Here is a 19,503-nt window from a genome sequence, read left to right on the forward strand (position 1 = left end):
ATTGGCCGAGATGCACTGTTCCTATGGTAACTGTCGGATAAACTGGTACTTGTCGGATAAAATGTCCGACAAGTCCTTTCATGAAACGCCCCCCTGGCCCTGCAATCTCGAGTCGGTCATGGTTCCTTGGTTCACGGCGAAGGGAACCTCCCCCTCGCTCGCCAAAATGTTGCCCTCGCTACCACCATACCGCTACGTACAGCGTAAACTGGGTATGGTTGTGTACATTGCAGTCAAAAAGACGCCGAAACTTAGGGCACCAGAAATGTCGTGGATGTTTTTATCAATTTGAAAGGGCATCACGATGAAGATCTTAGTCCTTTTCACCTTGTTATTTGGTATGTAACTTTCTTAGTAGTATTGGCAAGATTAATTTCCTAATTAAACATGTTAAATGAAGATTTGATATGGCAGTCCTAATCCCGGGCCTAACGTGACTTCGTCATACCTTTATACCTTTATACCGCATCTACTGGAAAAATACAGTTGTGTCTGCAGTCAAGTTTCCAGGTCTATCTTGTACTGTACGTTGTCTTCCTAGCTTGGATAAATCGCTATCTGTGCTATTTGTCCTTTGCTGTGCCAATGCAGTGACTAGTACTAATCCCATGCATGAGCATAATGCCATGCAGACCAAAACTTGTCTAGTTTTGTTTTGAAGTGATTGACTGTTGATGCTGTGACTACTTCAGCAGGCAAAGAATTCCAGTCGCTCACCGCTCTAACACTGAAGGTGTTTTGCCTCACGCTCAACCTACTCCTTTTCAGAAAAAGCTTGTAAGGATGACCACGGGTTGCTTGAGTGGAAGCTGATGTGAAGAACAGGTCTCTATTCACATCATCAATGCCGTGGATTATCTTATAGACTTGAATCATGTCACCTCTTCGTAGTCTGTACTTGATGGAAGGTAATTTCATTGCACGTAGCCTTCTGCCATAGTCCATTTCCTTCAGTCCATGGCGATCAGATTGTGACGACTCAGTCAAGGTGCAGTGGTATATGTGTGTATGTACGTGGTGGTGGTGCAGTGGAATTGTTTTGTTTTATGATATCGATCTACTTGTATTAACTCATTGGTTTAATGTGTTGGCACTACATGTTCTATACCCAGTTTTTGTAATTGTATGTCTAAACAAGAATGGAAATTTCAATGAACTTTGCAATCATGATTATTTCATTAATTGTTTGAACCACTCATTCAATGAACAAGATTTTTAAACTTTGTTTTCAGTTACATCTCCATGTGTGGCAAAATAAGGGTGGTAATTTTGGCTTATTTTCTCTTTTTCTATGGGACAAATGCTTGATTTTTTAACACTGTCAGTTTCCAGTACAGCAGTTCATCATATAACTTGGCTCTTATGTAAATTTGATTCTATAAATTATTTTTTCTTAATTAAAAAATAGAGATTGAAAAAAGAAAATTTTCTTGCCATAATTACTTACCACCAATAGAGGGCATAAACAAAAATATGCCCAAAATTCAAGTTTTTGAGCGTTCTGGTGAATACAAAAATTATTCCCAAGTTACTAATTAAAAATAAATCGCAACTGTATGGAAATTAGTAATATTGGTCACAAAAGTGATATTTTAATGATTTTTCAAAGTGTGTGCTATGTACAGCATTGGCATTCCATAGTCCTACCTGTAGATTTCCAACAGGTATCACAGGCCTAATTCATTCCCCATAGACTCGTGTGTTAAATTGGCACTTTAAAAGATTCATAAAAAATAAGGATGAAATTCGGGGGTCGAATGTTTACTACCAGTGGATAGGATATATATCTGGCAATCCATATCTGACCAGAAAAGGGTCCTTCGACCAGCTCATTTTAAAAAATAAATTGGCGTGTTTGAAGACATCGTCGGGGGAGCAGATTCATCACCTCAAACAGCAAAATAGCCCTAATCCTTCCGCCAGTCAAAATATAGACCAAAATTGGTGATATTTCTTCTCAATTTGGGAAAAGGAAGTTCAGTAATTACCAAAAATAGAATCAGTGTTAGATGGACAATCATATGCATACACTTTGTCAATCAGCCATATCAAAATAAAAAAAATAGCAATAGGTTGGCTCGAATGAATATCTATGGCCTGCCACTAGTGATTAGGCCCGTGCAGCCCACAGGCAGGATGGTTGCGGTGAACAAGTGGTTTGAACTTTGATTGAAAGTAATGTGAGACAATTAATTTGTAATTTAATACTCTTTTATGTATGTTGAGAAAACCCAGATCTAGCTAACTGATGTTTTTATCTGCTTTATAAAAGGCAAGAGCCGAGACTACCCCACCATGCAATAACAAGTTGATTTTTTTTTTGTCAATAAAGAAAAATCAAACTGGCATAATGCTGAAAGTTCCTAGAGTTAACAGGTTGAAATTCTAATGGACAAGGATGACAACTTAAGCAAGAATGTAAACAAAAGTAAAATAAATATAAAAGCTTGTTATTCAATGATTAAGTTAAATGTCTGAACTTAAAGGAGGTTCCACAGTCAAAGTGAAATCCATGTCATTTTCACCAGACTTTGCACATAGATACGTACATGTAACTTTAGCACCTGAATATTCCTGATATGAATATGGAAATCTGAACATGGGTCCATGTGCTTGATTTTTTGCTGTAGACTTTCAAAGTTCACCCAAATGGATGGTCTTGAGAATGGTGCATTCAAAAGAATTTTGGCATTTTTTTTAAAGACCTGAGATGAGTATAAACCTGTATTACTCTGTCAAAATCCATTAAAATTTCATCAAATTTCGCAATATTGTCGATAATTGTATCCTTTGCATCCTTGTTAAGAGAATCTATGTTGCTATTTGTTTGCTCTTTTAACTCTAACAGCACTGCCAATTCTTAATAATTCTGTGAAAGATATAAAAACCCAATCTAAAAATGTGAAATTTCAATATCAAACTTTGAGAAGTACAATAAATGCACTTTATAAAATCCATGTCATTTTTACCAAACTTTGCAAATTTGTGCAAAAAAAATAGGAGTTCATGTGCTTTTTTATTCACATCCACTTTTTGTTGCTGTAGAGAAGTGTGGATATCAGGCCTCCTCCCTAGTCCCTACCCTGCAACTCTCTAAACTGTATGAATTATGATGACTGTTTTCTCTTCAGTTCCTGTAAAATGTTCATTCTCTGCCTCTTTGATTGTATTCTAATGGTTGGAATTCTGACAACCGTGGTTAAACCTGGGCTAAACTTCGACCATAGATACTATTGTGGAGTGCCAGTTGTAAACTCATTCACCAATTAATTCCTATCGTGCTGCAAAAAAGTCAATTAAGAGTTAAAGAGAAATTCCAGTAGTTGCAGTAAACACTGATTTCATGAGAAAGTCTGTAAAACAAGGCTTAATTGTCAGTATATCATTGAGGATCTAGATCTGGTACAGTTACATAAACTGAACTTTGTGAAATCTTGAAATCTACGCTGAAAAATGTTCACACTGAAGATCACCAACACAGATAGGCACACGTGGGACAGTGTATTATTATTGCTGGAATAAAGACCCGACGGAAGTGACCGAATCCGCGCTTATTTTGCTTATTTCTCAGCAATTACACAATTTCTTCCAGAATCCTTTGGCACATATTTTTTATTCATACAAACAGACACTTGGGTGGTCATTATATTAGATTCTGTAAAAAGTCATTTTGAGATCGTTACCAAAACTGGAATTTATCTTTAATTGAGTCATGAAATGGAAAGAGTTAGAGTGTAAAATACAAAAAATATGATTTTTAATTAATTAATCTGTACATTCTAATTTTCACGAATCATATGGAATAAATATTTTGAAGCCAGCATTCCATACATGTAGGAAGGAGGTTTGAAATTGTAGTTCAGACTTTAGACTAGGGTTGGACCAAGGGTTAATTATCAGAATATCACCATATATGTGTATTAAACTCACATTAAATTTCAGGCCAGGAGTAAGATTTAAGATTTTAGAACCATGCAATTTTTTTTTGTCTCTCTGCTAGGGGTCTGCCATGGGGATTCCAAAACTTGGCAACAGGATGTTAATTTTGGAAACCCAAACAACTGGGATAAAGGGAGAGTACCTTGTGCATCGGACTCTATCAAGTTCCGTGAGTCGGTAAGTCACATTCATTTTTCAACTGTAGCATATGACATGCTTTCAATAATCAATTGAAATTTCCTTTGTATCCTTATTTGTATCATTTGTTATGATCTTGTATTAGGTAGTTGACAATGATCAGTAACATCCTACATTTTTATATTTTTCATTGCATTCTAAACTCCAAAGGTGATTAGAAGGAACATGTACATGTTATGCAGGGTGTGCCAATAAATTATACATGGGCTGCTTGAGTAAATCTGCATTTCAGATTTTGGTAATTAGAATTTTGTTTGGTTGTGTTTTCATCACTTTCATGCATCATAAGATTCTTTAAACTTAAAACTATATCAAAATGGGTTCATCAAATGAAACTTAAGTACTTTCAATATGAGACAAAATTTTCCTAAAAATGGTGATGTTGATTTATACCTTACTGAAAGTTTGTTGCTGTTTGATTGGTCAAAACTCAAAAGCCATTCACATGACTTATCATAATTTCACGAGAAAAATTAAATTCATCGGAGATCAAAATAGTTTGTGACGTCACTCAGATTAGAATATTTTTCAAAAACTATTTTTTGTCTGACTGAAAATCATGCAATCACTCAGGCACAGCGCACGGCGGGCTGTGACGGTGCAGATGAGGTTCCGCTGAGCGCATTGCAATCAGCATAGTTAAAAGTACAATTAATGTGACTTATAAAGTGCCAAGGTGCATAAAGAGCTAAGAGTTAAATAAAACAGTTTTTAGAAGATTTTTTAAAGTTTCGACAGTTGTACATTTTTAGCTCATCCGGCCCGAAGGGCAAGATGAGCTTATGCCGTGGCGTGGCGTCCGTCGTCTGTCGTCCATCCACAATTTCAAAATGCTACTGCTTCGCCATTACAAGTCTGATTTCAATTCTGTTTGCTTTATATGATAGCACTAGGTGGGGCATTCAAAACTTCTACATAGAATTTTGAAATTCATTAAATATGCTAATTTATGCGCATTTTCAAAATTCACAAAAAATGCTACTTCTTCTTTATTTGTTGACCGATTTTGATTTTTTTGCTTCCATCAGGTATATCTTCATGAGGTACACCAAACTTCTACACAGAATTTGAAATTTTGACCAGAACAATTTTTATGCTAATTTATGCATATTTTTAAAAATTCATATAAAATGCTTCTTCTTCTTTATTTGTTGACCGATTTTGGTTTTTGTCTCACCTGCATAGCAGAGTGAGACTATAGGCGCCGCTTTTCCGACGGCGGCGGCGTCAACATCAAATCTTAACCTGAGGTTAAGTTTTTGAAATGACATCATAACTTAGAAAGTATATGGACCTAGTTCATGAAACTTGGCCATAAGGTTAATCAAGTATTACTGAACATCCTATTAGAGTTTCATGTCACATGACCAAGGTCAAAGGTCATTTAGGGTCAATGAACTTAGACCATGTTGGAGGAATCAACATCGAAATCTTAACCTGAGGTTAAGTTTTTGAAATGTCATCATAACTTAGAAAATGTATAGACCTAGTTCATGAAACTTGGACATAAGGTTAATCAATTATCACTGAACATCCTGTGTGAGTTTTATGTCACATGACCAAGATCAAAGGTCATTTAGGGTCAATGAACTTAGACCATGTTGGGGGTATCTGTTGAATTCCCATCATAACTTTGAAAGTTTATGGATCTGATTCATGAAACATGGACATGATAGTAATCAAGCATTACTGAACATTTTGTGCAAGTTTCAGGTCTCATGATTAAGGTCAAAGGTCATTTAGAGTCAATGAACTTTGGCCGATTTGGGGGTATCTGTTGAATTACCATCATAATTTGAAAGTTTATTGGTCTAGTTCGTTAAACTTGGACATTAGAGTAATTAAGTATCACTGAACATCCTGTGCGCATTTCGGGTCACATGACCAAGGTCAATGAACTTTGGCCGAATTGGGTGTATCTTTTGAATTACCATCATAACTTTGAAAGTTTATGGATCTGATTCATGAATCTTGGACATAAGAGTAATCAAGTATCACTGAACATCCTGTGCGAGTTTCAAGTCACATGATCAAGGTCAGAGGTCATGTAAGGCCAATGAACATTGGCCATGTTGGGTTTTTTTGTTGAATAACCATCATATCTCTGTAAGTTTATTGGTCTAGTTCATAAAAAGTGGACATAAGAGTAACCATGTATCACTGAACATCTTGTGCGAGTTAGAGTAGTTTTAAAAGTCAGCACTGCTGCTATATTGAACCGCGTGATGCAGGTGAGACGGCCAGAGGCATTCCACTTGTTTTTCTTCCATCTGGTAGAGCTTCATGAGGTTCACCAATCTTGTACGCAGAATTTTGAAATTTTGACTAGAACAATCTTTATGCTAATTTATTCATATTTTTAAAATTTCACATAAAATGCTTTTTCTTCTTTAATTGTTGACCAATTTTTACTTTTTTTCTTCTTCCATCTTGTAGAACTTTATGAGGTTCACCAACCTTCGACACAGATTTTTGAAATTTTCAGTAGAAAATTACTTATGCTAATTTATGCGAAATTTATTCAGAAATCACAGAAAATGCCTCTTCTTCTTTATTTGTTGACAGATTTTGATATTTTTTCTTCCATCCAGTAGAACTTTATGAGGCTCACCAAACTTCTAAACAGAATTTTGAAAATTGTCAGTAGGAAATTATTTATGCTAATTTATGCAAAATGTATTCATAAATCACAGAAAATTCCTCTTTTTCTTTATTTGTTGACAGATTTTGATTTTTTTTCTTCCATCTGGTAGAGCTGCATGAGGTTCACCAAACTTTTACACAAAATTTTGAAATTTGTCTGGAAGATTATTTATTCTAATTTATGTAAAATTTATTCATAAATCACAAAAAATGTTTTTTCTTCTTCATTTGTTGATCAATTTCAGTTTTGTTTGCTTTATGTAATAGCTCGAAGTGGTGATACAAGATTTAAACATAGAATTTTTAAACTCATTGAATCTGCTATTCATATATTTTCAAAACTCACAAAAATTGCTTACTTATTTGTTGATTGAGTTTGGTTATTTTTGTTCCATCTGAGAGCTACATTAGGTTCACCAAGGTTCAACACAGAGTTAAGAAACTCTGACTAGGTAATAATTAATACTTAATTCATATGAAATTTATTCATAGATCACAAAAAATGCTTCTATGTCATTTCTTCATTAATTTCAATCCTATATCCTCATTTTATGTCACCAATATAATTCACTAAAGTGTCAACTGGGCTGAAATTTAAATTGTGTTAAATTGTGTTGCGAGATGCCGGATGAGCTCCACATCATTGATTTGCTAGTTTTATGTCTTCAGGAAGGCTATTCCACAAAGTGGGGCATGATCTTTCCCCCCAAGTTTTTAAACTTTTGGAATAACAAGGAAGCCAGAAGTGGATGAGCACAAAGACCTGCTTGGTCTGTAGTAATTGATAAATGAAAGACTGTATTGTGGTGCTGATCCACGAATACTATGAAAGGCAAGCCAAAAAATCTTAAAGATAATCCGATTTTTTATAGGGAGCCAGTGCAGCAAATTCAAGATGGGAGTGATATGAGAGCATTTATTTGACAAAGTGATGATGCCAGCAGCTGCATTCTGAAGCTTATATAACTGAGCCTGTGGTAAATTGAACATAAAGTGTCTAATAACTACATGCAGCATGTCAATGTGAAATTGCATCTTGCTTGTTTATGAATCTGCATTGAAATTAATGATGGCCATCATTTTAATCTTAGAAATATTTGGATTGCTTGATTTTAGTTCAGCAAGGTTAGTTTAGTGGACAACTTTCACAACCGGTAAGTGGAAAACTGGAATTAGTAGCGCTTGCAGCCGCCGCGCGTTCCATTGCACCCCGATTGATGAGCGCCGGCAGGTAGCAGCCATGCACAGCCTGTGAACCGGCTTAGCAGCCACCCGCAGCCTGTGAACCGGCTAGCTTAGATGAATAGCCAAGTTTGAATAAATTAGAGCTGTAATTATTGTTCATGTGTAGAACATAAATTTATCTTTGATGTTTTCATATCCAGGTCAACATAGTATACATGCAGACCAACTCTACATTGAAACAGATACTTCTTCCACTCAATGGAGCACTTGTCCTGGACAAAAATGTAAAACTTGCTTTCACTGACGACCCCAGCGTCCAGCCAGAATGCACAGGGGAAGGTAGGAGGATACTGTCACTGTTATCACTAATATTACATTGCATGGTTATATCAAGGGAAAGTCAATAATAATTGTAGAATTCAATATTATATCAAAGCTTTGCCTTTTTGCTCATTTCCTGAAGAAATGAGCTTTGTTTGTCACTGTTTGGAATCATAAATAATTAGCAAAGATTCTAATTCTCTGCTTTTGAAGTGTTTGCACTTTTATATAGACATCTGTTTAGTGGTTATTTTTCTGTGGCTTTAAGTACACTCTCCAAGGGCATAAATCTAGAATGTTATGATAGAGAATGCATTCGAATCTCTGACAGATGTGGAAGTATGTGCCATTTTCTTTTCCCTTATTGGACCAAAATTATCTGAAACTTCCCCCCCCCCAAAAAAAAATATAATATTGGAAACAAGAAACAATATTTATTATAAAAAATATAAAAGACTTGGGTACTGTAATGCCTTTTTAGGTGGGGGGGGGGGCTGGGCTGGAAATGCATTCACTTTATCTCATCACTGAATGTTGCAATCATAAATATACACAATATACATGTATCATTCTCTCTTTATTTTCTTACAAAGAGCAAACATTTATCGCTGACACACCCGAGAGTTGGTATAACCCAGTGAACTGGATTGGAGCTAATGGTCCAGTTGCAGTGGATACAGAGAGCATACCATGTCAGTTTGATCAGGTCATCTTCCCAACTGAGAAACTATTCTCCGTCGAAGTAGACCTCAGTACCACTGTAGGCACAGTCAACCTTGCTGGGGAGGTTAGTGTCAAGATTTGAATTTTCAGTACAATGATATCTTAACAGTGTGGGTTTTTTTTCTTTAAAATATCTTCCAGTTTTGCATAAGTTGACCATCCAGATCTAAAACTTAAAAATCACAATTTAAAGGTCAAAGCGATTATGGAACATGCTATTGTTAAATCCAGTTGATTGAATTTATGTATGTATTCTCTAGAGATTTGGTTCCTACAAAGCTGTTGTCATGACTCAAGAGCTTCATAGATATTTCTGATGTTGACTTGTGCAGAAGTCTGTGTGTTTCTTTTCTCGCTTGCATAGCATAGCATGACTATAGACTGCCAGTGGCATTCCACATGTTTCTCTTGTGTACCTGAGGACAAGGCAGGTACAGGTTGAGTACTTGCATTGAATTATGCAACTGAAGGTTGAAACCACTTGTCAGCAATTGGAATCTGATTATTAATACTATTATTTTTTATTACATGCCGTATTTGCACAAATAGTACACACAAAGTAGTATTTTATATATGCATGTAGCACATTATTCTTGGTGCATCTAACTTATCATCTCTATTCATTCCTGTTTGTGTTCTTTCAGAGTTTTGTATCTACCAGTGCATTCTCAAGCTTCCTCAGTTCACCATCTGGGCAGCAGCAGTTCTCCCTGTCCAACAATCCTACCATTCTATTGAAGAACTCCCAGTGTAATGACCTGACTGGCTGTGTGTGTGGGAATGATGTTGAACCGGTAAGTCAATATGAAAGGTTTCAATAGCTTGGGAAATAACTAGGAAGTCATGGAATAGAAACTTCTTTATTCAAAAAGCAAAGAATCATGGAATTTCAAGGAAGATAATTTAGACAGAAAACAGCAATGGTTATGATATGGCAAATTACTGCTCAGGCTGACTGTGTAGGTATAGCACTTGGTCTTGGATAAGGTTTGTAAACTATTAATGTATTTTATCACTCATGATCGATGAGTCATAGAATTTTCATTATGTTGCCCTGGAAAGTGCATAAACCTTGATAAGCATTGATGGATTACTCTTTATGTAATACGTGACTTCTGAAACAAATGACTGATTCTTTATTCTAATGTTATTTTTTGATGATGCTCAGTGGAACATCTGCACTTTATGCAACTTGATTAATGTCATATGGCTTATTCTTATTTCAGACTAGGACAAAAATTTGTGGCTTCAAGAGCACCTGTCCTCCCCTTACCTGCCGGGATGCACCTATCCCTGTTGGAGGATGCTGTCCAGTATGTGGTAAGCAATTTGTTCAGCTTTCTTGTCTGTTTATGAGAATAATTATTTATCAGAAGAAAACTGTGTAGTAATGTCCAACTTTCAACAATAAAGCTGTTACATCCTATTAGAATATTTTTTGCAATAACTGGGGTGTTTTGTGGTCTTGTTGATAATGATGACAACTGCAATTATGATAATAATGATGTGGTGATGGTAGTAGTGATGGTGGTGTTGATTATGGTGGTGGTGATGATGATGATGAGGATGATGATGCTAGCAAAGATAAAGACAACAACAATGGTGTTGTAACTATTTCAGTTTATTGTGTATTGCACCACTGTTAATTTTGGACAATTTTCTGCTGTCTTTAGGATGTAGTTCCTGAATTCCAATTGAAAAACAACCAAAATTGTTTTCATGATTTTCAATTTCTTCCAAATAGTAAGAGAGAATTTTCAGAATTACTTTAAAATCATACTCATTTTTACTTAAAAGACAGTTTAATAATACATGAAATTCAGAACTGGAACATCTATGAACAAGTTCATTAAGATTCCAGAAATAAAAGGCAAACTTATTTTGACATCCTTTTCACTTTACACTTTTCCCAGGAGCTGTTGTTACAATGGAATACAACCCGCAGACATTCAACTATGAGACAATGAAGAGAGACATAGAGAGCAAATTTGGCCTTGGTCCTTCAGCTACATCTTCCAATTTAGCCAGAGTGAGTTTATGATTTCATTGTTCTCCGTCGTGATGATGTAAGAGATATTCTCACATTTAATCTATGTAGTCTCGGGAACAGAAGAAAGATGTTCATAGGAAAAAAGCATTAATTTTTTTTAACATAAAGAAATGGAACACTCAACAAGGGCAAGGTAGTGAGTATCAAGCATGATTTTTTTTTTGAATGAATCCTGCTCTGAAGACAGCCTGCAGATCTGAATTTATGTTATGATTATGTCATGAGGAAGCCATTAAGATTGTTTCATGTAATGCAGGGGAGGATCCCATATTCAGAATTTGGGAGGAGGCAATGACTGTTGAATAGTCTGGGGACCAGAGGGAGAAATAGAATGAGAGGGTGCTTTATATCACAGGGTACTTATTGTATAACAGTTTGGGTCAAAAGTCCCCCTCCCCTTCCCCTGGATCTCTTTATTATTATCAATACTAAAATAGGTACCTATGCTTTAAAGTATGTGTGTGTAATTCACATGTGAATTGAGAAGTTTTCTTTGAAAAGCTGGCTTCTTTGTTTCTAAGCATGACTTTGTTGCCTAAGTTCCAAAAAAGAATACTCTGCCGAAAACACAACATAATTTCCTTCTCTTTGTCGGTCAATGTGCAGAAGAAACGCCAAGCAGAGGATGATGTAACAATGTACATGTCTAAGACAAGTGAGGATAAGATTCAGATGGTCTTCACAGACAACAACGGAGGGAGTACCAGTGGACAAGCAGCTATTCGTCTTGCCCTTGATGTGGAAGATGACATTGCTCGAAGTAAGTTGACTGTGAATTTTTACATTGGGTTTTTATAAAGGCTCTGTCTATTGAGCATCTGACTGTCAAACAAAAGCATATGCCACTGTTTAATTCTTCCCTTAATTATTGTGAATCAGATTCCACCTTCTTTCCTTATATCAATTTTATAAACAAAGAGGCATTGAATTGCAAATAAAAGTTTAATGTACGTAAAATATCCTGGGGGATTTAACTTGATTGCTCATTTACAACTTGTTCTTATTTGCAGTGGGAGATTTAGCATTATTGCTCATTTACGACTTGTTCTTATTTGCAGAGCTCTAGTGTCCCTCAAAATGTATTTATTTATGTTAACTCTGTTTACTTCTCTTGTGTACCTCTAGATTTGGATTCTTATGGAGTCAATAGTGTTACCATGGAGAGTTCAGAGAAAGGAACTGGTGGTTTGTCTGGTGGTGGTAAGTATTGTCTTCAAATTGTCATTGAAAATGGTTAAATTGTGGCTGATATATTAGAGGGGAAGGGGGATCCATCCTGATGTCAAGTTGTTTTTTTGTAAAAGCAGATAAAAGGGACACATATCAAAGAATAACAGTTAATGTGAATTTTCAGTGTTCAATTGAATTAAGACACCCCCCCCCCCCCCGCGCACTACGTGTCATGTAATATGAATTCCATTAATTTTTACACTTCCTCAATTGACAATGATTCACCTGTGAATTTGATATATAACTAGATATAATTCATTTTATTTTATTCATGTTTATATGAAAAAAATATGTACCAAATCATGAATGACCATTAAATATGGCAATTTAGGGAGTTTTTCTTGTATGTTTGGAATTGGTAAATGTATTGCACAAAACAAACTGTATTCAATTTCTTGAAAATTTTTCTCTTCACACATCAAGAGTCAGAAAATTAAGCCGTAAACATGATTTTGTTGTAAGCTCCCTTTAATGTGATTGATGGATACTAATCATTTGCTTCTAAAGTTAACCTAATGTCCCTTCTCTCTCTCTCTCTACAGGAGTTACAAGTGGGGGTATAGCAGGTATTATCATTGCTGTGATTGTGATCATCTGCTTCATCAGTACTATGATCTTCATTCTCATGAGAAGAAAGTAAGTATATATGCTATTACCTCATATCATTTAGTTCCTGTAGATTTAAGGCATATGAACACAGTCAGTCTTAGTCACCTACGTCTTTTTCTTTTAGCTGGTATCCAAACTAAGTAAAGATAGGAACTAGAGCATTTCAACGTTGGAGTGTTTGATTTATTTAAATTTTCTGTGTTGAAATGACCAAGAATGGAGTCTCATGATCCATATTATTTTTGTGTTCTCCAGTTCACTTAGTTGGAAAGATGAACCATTGCATGCTGAAAGTGATATTGAGATGTCTCAAGGTATACCACCAGGCTTCATGCAGGAGATCCCTAATCCAGCCTTTGACTCTGCTGTCAGAGGCTTTGATAATCCTATGTATACCACTACAGGCAAGGTATGTACTCACATCACATATTTACTCTGAAGATATACTCAGGGTTCCCATGGTCATGGAAAATTCTGGAAAAATTTGTGGTCCTGGAAAGTCAGGGAATTTGGAAAATTTATGAAAAGTCATGGAATTGCATTTACCCCATGGCTATGGCAGCTTTCCATTTTTCGTGTCTCGCAAAGTTCTCTCATACTTAATTATCATACGCTGCTATTATAATTGGCATTCATAATTTCCATTTTTTCCAGTTTTGTGACATCCCACTCAAATTCTACAAAACTCCTGGTACATAGTTTCCAGTGGAAAGCTGAAAGGGTGTGGCGTCCCTTGCCTCCAGAGCTTTTCAATGTTATGTGGTCTACAGTCATGTAGTCTGCATACAATCTGTTTTGTTGTTTTGTTTTCGTCAGGGTGCTTCATATAAAATTGTTGTTTTGTACAATTTTACTCAACATTCATGGCAATTAGTTGACATGTCAAGTCACAACTGATCAAGCACTACCAGAATCAGAACACAATACATTTAAAAGGTTCTGAATCTCTTAGTTACTGAATCTCTTAGTTACACAGGATGTTTCAATTGCTATTTTAGCGTCAAATAATGTGTCCTCTCTGGAAAAGTTACTTGAAAATTAAGTTTACTGAAATACCAAAATAGGCATCAAATGTCCAATTTTCAAGATTTCCTCATTATTTTTGGAGCATATAGAGGAATACACTTGTTAATTTAGCTGGTGTCCTCAAGTTGTATCACAAATGGCCTAATTTTTTTTTGTAATGTAGAGTGAAATGCTGCACTATTGTATATTGAGAATTTTAGGATGAGGATAACAATAATAATAATAGCAGCATATTTACCCAGGGTAGCCACTTCAGTTCCGAAAACTGTTCTCCCAGCAGGCCCTGCTATTATTACCCCAGCTGTAGCCGGGGTGTCTTTTGATGTCTGAGGATGTCTTTGTTAGCCTTTTTTTCATGTCACCTTTTTGTAAATCTTAAATGTCCTCTTGTAATTGGCTCATGTGTGCCATATGTAAAGTATTTCATCTTCATATAATTCAGGGTTCCCTTCAGAAATTTGAAAACAGAATTCCATGATTTTTATGTGGAAGTTTTGTAGTAAAGGTGAATTCAGGATCCTAATTTCAATATGCTTGGAAAATTTGACATTTACATCAATTGTATAGTTCACTTTTGTGACAAGATCTGCATGCTATGCTCTGAAAATTTGGAAATAGTTCATGGAAATCTGTCGGTTCAAGAAATTACAGGAGTTTGTGTTCAAGACAATTTTGAATCTTGATGTTGGTGAAACAAAAATGGTACTGTACCCTGGTCAGAAACAGACCATATACCAATGATAATACATATAGATGTACATGTTATGAGTAAGGTTCTGCGTGGAATGGATGGCTGTGAGGGAGGTTATGGAGGCCATCATAATGCGTCTGATTTTGGAAACCGTGCCAGAAAGCAAGTCATGGAAAGCAGCAATTTAGTCATGGAAAAGTCTGATGAACATTGGTGGGTTAAGTTTGCTTTTGTTTTACAAATTTGTACTGGAAATTAAGGAGGCATCGTCAAGTCCAATAAAACTTTTGTCTGATTTTGTCAAGAACTTTCGGTGTCCAGTTTAATGCATGTACAAAGGGTTGCTGTTGTACGTGTTACAGTGTAAATTTAAAATGGAGACCTTGTATTGAAAAGATTCACCACCTTTGGGAGTTGAAAAAAAAAAATCTATTACATTAAAATTTGTGTAGATGGAAACCCTAGTACTCTGATCAATCTACACTCCAGAGTTCTGTTAGGGGAGTTAAAATGATTCAGGAAATTTTGCTTCCAAGCATAGTTGATAATGAATGTTTTTTATAGTATGAATGCTTTGTTTCATCAGCATTCAAGCATACATGTATTCTACTGTTCTCAGTTATATGCATTACTATAATTATGTTTACTTGGAGTGGAATATTTGTCATGAAAAGCAGGTATAAAGGGGATACCATGATTATTTTTTGTGCATCTCTCATCTCTCTTCAAACTTGAATATTACCTGCCTTGTACTTTTTGTATGCCAAAAGATGAGATTTTTTGAAATAGAAAATAGAGGCTGCAGGTTCTTTGGCTATGAAGGAAGACACTTGGCTGAAGTTTCTGATTATGTTCCCATTGCATGTCATTTGTTTCTTGTAGGAGAATATCTATGCAGATCCTGCCCAGGTGAAGGTCAATGGGTCTGGGGATGACGAGAAGGCAGGGTATGTAGTCGAGGAGAAGGGCGCCATCAATGGTCCAAACTGGGAGGAAGATGGAGACATGAAAGCCTTCTCAAATCCCATGTCTTCTAATGTCTTGGATGAGTCCAGTGCTTAGGGCGTGTCGATGTAAAGAAATCTTGGTGTTTGATGAAAGTTGTTTGACTTCTAATACATTGACAGAGTAGTATACATGTTTTTGTGTCTCAAATAGGGTATAGTGCTCAGACACAATAGAACCTGGGGATAGTTCCAAAGTAAATCTTCAGCCCAGTCAAAGTGAATGAGTATTCAAAAAGTTATGTAAACCAGGAGAAATGTACAATATTAATTGGATAAAATTCAAGTACTAGTATTTTAAATCAACGCTAAATGACCAAAAGCTCACATAACCTTACATTCAATTCATCATCGATATGGGAAATCCAATAATCTACATCAAGTAAATGTATTTCTTGTATTCTGATGACCAAAGTATTCATTCAAATGAAAGTATATTGAATAGGGTATTCATATTTTTTCTTCTATAATCATTCATTGCTTTATTAGTGTGCTTTATGAGTAGCAAACCAAAGAGTAGCCATCATATGTGCATCATTGAACAAGGACATCAGTGTTTAGTAGATTTCATGTTTATTTTTATATAGACCATTCCCTTTTTACTCTACTTATTCTACTTAGTGTGCTTTTAATTGAATTTTACTGCATTTTCCCTTTTTATTACTTTGATCATGTACAATTATCACTCAGTGTAAAAATAATATGCCACATTAACCATGCATCTTCTCAAACAATTAGCTTCATACCTCTTAAAATGATTAGTGTGCTAAACATGAACTATGCATCTAACTGGGAATTTTTTGTCATACTGTATTATAAATTTGTGTGCTCTTGAATTCCCCAATGACAAATGCATTATGTACTTTTTTATATAGAAATTTGTGTGCTAAGCTGCTGTGCTTTTCAATTTCCCATACATGATACAAACTTATATTTTTGCAAATAGCTGGCAAATACAATTAGACTGAGCATTTTCGTATGTGGCCTTAATGCTCTATATGTATTTCTAGATTTGTACTAAATATTTGAATTTTCACACCTCTTCCAGTACTGTGTGCTTCTAAAGTTGTGTATTTTTATGAAAGGAATTTCTTCCTCACTTTTTACTAAACAGCCATAAAAAAACGTTTTTATACAGGTATTTTTTTACATTAAATATATTTTTCAGAAATTTAAGGTTATTCCTCTGTATTCATTCCATTTTAATCAATAAATATAATCTTAGCATATTGCATTTTTTGGTGTACTTGTTTATTTCATGTGAATTGTTCCTGGGTTAGGTAATGTCAGAAATCAAACTGATCAAATTGATAGAATGCCACTCATACAATGTCTTGATATATCAAACATAAATTTGAAAAAAAGTTACTGCAATATTTTTGAAAATAGGTGTTAAAATCCAGATGCCAAGGTGCTTCGGACTTAGTATAAAAAGACCAATTTACTGATATGTTAATGAGCAAAGGTGTGTAATTGATGGAAATGAAATAGCAAGATAGAAGCACAGCTTTTTCCCAGAGCTCTTTGCTGATTCTATTCTTTAATCTTATCGAACAATTCTGGAGCCCCTGACGTGACTATTTTTCCTAACTCTTTTCCCCAAACTCAAAACTTCTTCCCTCAAGTTGTTCCATTGTAAGTTTATAACTATAAGTCGAGGGAGCAAGTTGAAAGATGAGGGAATGAGTTTTTAACTAGTGGAAACAAGCTAGGAAAACAAAAACCTGTAATACAAATTTATAGGCCCCATAAACAAGAGTCCTGCTATAATAAAGTGTTTGTTATTGTCCCATGAGCTCTTGGTGCGAAGTTTCCACTTTGGTACAAATAATATTTGTAAAGATAGACAAGCTCATGCACAATGGGTAAAAATGAGGGATTCAATTGTTCCTGGTCATAGCTACAATAGCTAAGGTTTCTTCAGTACACTGCAGTCACATTTGCTCTACGGCGAGTACAAAACAGCTGTTATATTCATTCTTATTCAAACCACCTATATGTAGCGGATACAATAAAATGTTGAAACGGCCGTTTTCGACTCGCTGTGGCCGCCGTAGGGGAATGTGACTGCCCATTAGACACAAAATAATACCAACAAACAGCACAGATTATAATTATACTTATCTTAGTTTAATATTAATGCACCTATGACAAATAGTTTATAAAAAGTTATCTACACTATTTACACAATAATTATCTGTACATGATCATTAATCATAGAAGAATGAACTTTTCATCTTATTTAACTGTCATCAATCAAAAGTTAACCCACATGGTTGTTTCCTCATTTTCTCTCTCCACATTTTAGGAATATTTGGGGGAATATAACTTTTTCTAAAGATATTTGGATGGCATAAAAAACAAGTATCTCGAGGATTTATTAAATGCATCTGAATGTGACAAAAAGATGCAAATAGTATTACATTCTAGAGACTACCATAGGGGCAATTATTATTTTTTTTAACTATGTCTGACCTCAAAGAAGTGGTACCTTTCTTTATATTTGTCTGCTTTTTAGTGCACATGAAGTTGTAATGCTCTCAAATTATCACAGCATGAGCACTTAATTAAAATAGTATAAAAGTAAACAAATGGAGGTTGAACTTAAAAATCGACTTCAGTATTATTAATAGTCAGTTATCAGCAATATGCGAGCTGAGTGACACTGGTATGGCATAAATTGATGAAGTAATCAACTGATTCCCAAAGATACCCATAAAATAATAAATGAAAAGTTTGCAAATGTAAACAATCTTTCATATGTCAAATCTTTTGGGACTTCACTTAATAAATAGCTTTGACTAGTAAGGAGTGTGACAAGATAATTAGTCACAGTCAATTGCAAGAATCAATCATTTTTTTTAACAGTTGGCAAATCAAATCAATTCAAACCTTCAGAAGCAAGACAAGCAATATATAAAATGATTTGAAATTGATTGCAAAACCACCAAAATCTAATCTGCAGGGACTAGCATTTAACTGAAGTGGTATCATAACGATCTTGCTTACTATAAATTACAAAAGTATTTTGAAATTTGTTGAAAATTGTTTTGTGCCCTTTGCCAAAACAGTTATTACAAAAAACATTTATGATGGGGGATTTAAAGCTACACATTTTGTTTACAAACAATAAAAACTATGCCAATTTTAATACTTGAGCAATTTATCTTTCACTGCTTGGTGGTAAATATTCTGAAGATCCTCGACCAAGAAGAAAATATCACAAAACTCACTAATAAGAAAATCCTGCCATATTTTCCGAACACCTCTTGATTTCAATGTAGAAAGGGGTCCTATTGCTACACACTCTATTTATCAAGAAAAGAAATAGTATTTCCTGTGCCTCAATTTCTAAAATATGTTCATATTATTAAAGGAAATAAAGTAATGAAAGTGAATATAACTCCAAAATTACAAACGGTTGCTAGTTTACTCTGCATTTAGTGATTTATTGCAGCATCTGTTGAAAAATTCAATAGGAATCGTTGGTCACTCTACAGTCAATTCCACACAGTGTGCACATTTTTGCCATTGAATTGCATATATGCGCGATGAATGGTGCATAGCTTTAGGACCCCTTACCATATACAGTCCGACCTCTCTTATCCGGACACGGGACCAGCACCAATCCGGATAAGGTATTTATCCGGATCTGGGAGAGCCAATATTAAATACACGCAGCTGTGCTGCCAGCTGCCTCCCCAGGCCACCGGCGGTAGCTACAGTAGTGGGCGTACGGTAAAGACAATATTCACTGCAGAGTCAGTGCAAATTATAGGCAGTGTTTTTATAGAAATGAAATCGATCGATGGCCAAAACTCTTGGATAATTTACCTGCTAAAATGACTGAGGTATACATCGAGCTTACCTCATAAGAGAATGAC

General features: G+C 35.3%; 1 protein-coding gene across 1 annotated transcript; it reads left to right on the plus strand.

The window, feature by feature from the left end:
* Positions 1-184: 184 nt before the first annotated feature.
* On the plus strand, positions 185-16,853 carry LOC121418906 (protein amnionless-like). Its single transcript, XM_041613100.1, has 12 exons — positions 185-338; positions 4,001-4,116; positions 8,166-8,304; positions 8,880-9,073; positions 9,654-9,803; positions 10,236-10,329; positions 10,923-11,038; positions 11,666-11,819; positions 12,185-12,259; positions 12,832-12,925; positions 13,154-13,307; positions 15,498-16,853. Exons 1-12 carry the CDS (start codon positions 305-307, stop codon positions 15,675-15,677), a joined length of 1,500 nt encoding a protein of 499 aa, XP_041469034.1. The 5' UTR covers positions 185-304; the 3' UTR covers positions 15,678-16,853.
* Positions 16,854-19,503: the final 2,650 nt, after the last annotated feature.

This window comes from Lytechinus variegatus, chromosome 7 (assembly GCF_018143015.1).
Source record: "Lytechinus variegatus isolate NC3 chromosome 7, Lvar_3.0, whole genome shotgun sequence".
NCBI lineage: Eukaryota > Metazoa > Echinodermata > Echinoidea > Temnopleuroida > Toxopneustidae > Lytechinus > Lytechinus variegatus.

Coding starts and splice junctions, on each gene's coding strand:
- LOC121418906 (XM_041613100.1), top strand. CDS start 305: ATGAAGATCTTAGTCCTTTTCACCTTGTTATTTG. Junction 4,117..8,165: donor CTATCAAGTTCCGTGAGTCG/GTAAGTCACATT, acceptor TTTCATATCCAG/GTCAACATAGTATACATGCA. Junction 9,804..10,235: donor GTGGGAATGATGTTGAACCG/GTAAGTCAATAT, acceptor TTCTTATTTCAG/ACTAGGACAAAAATTTGTGG.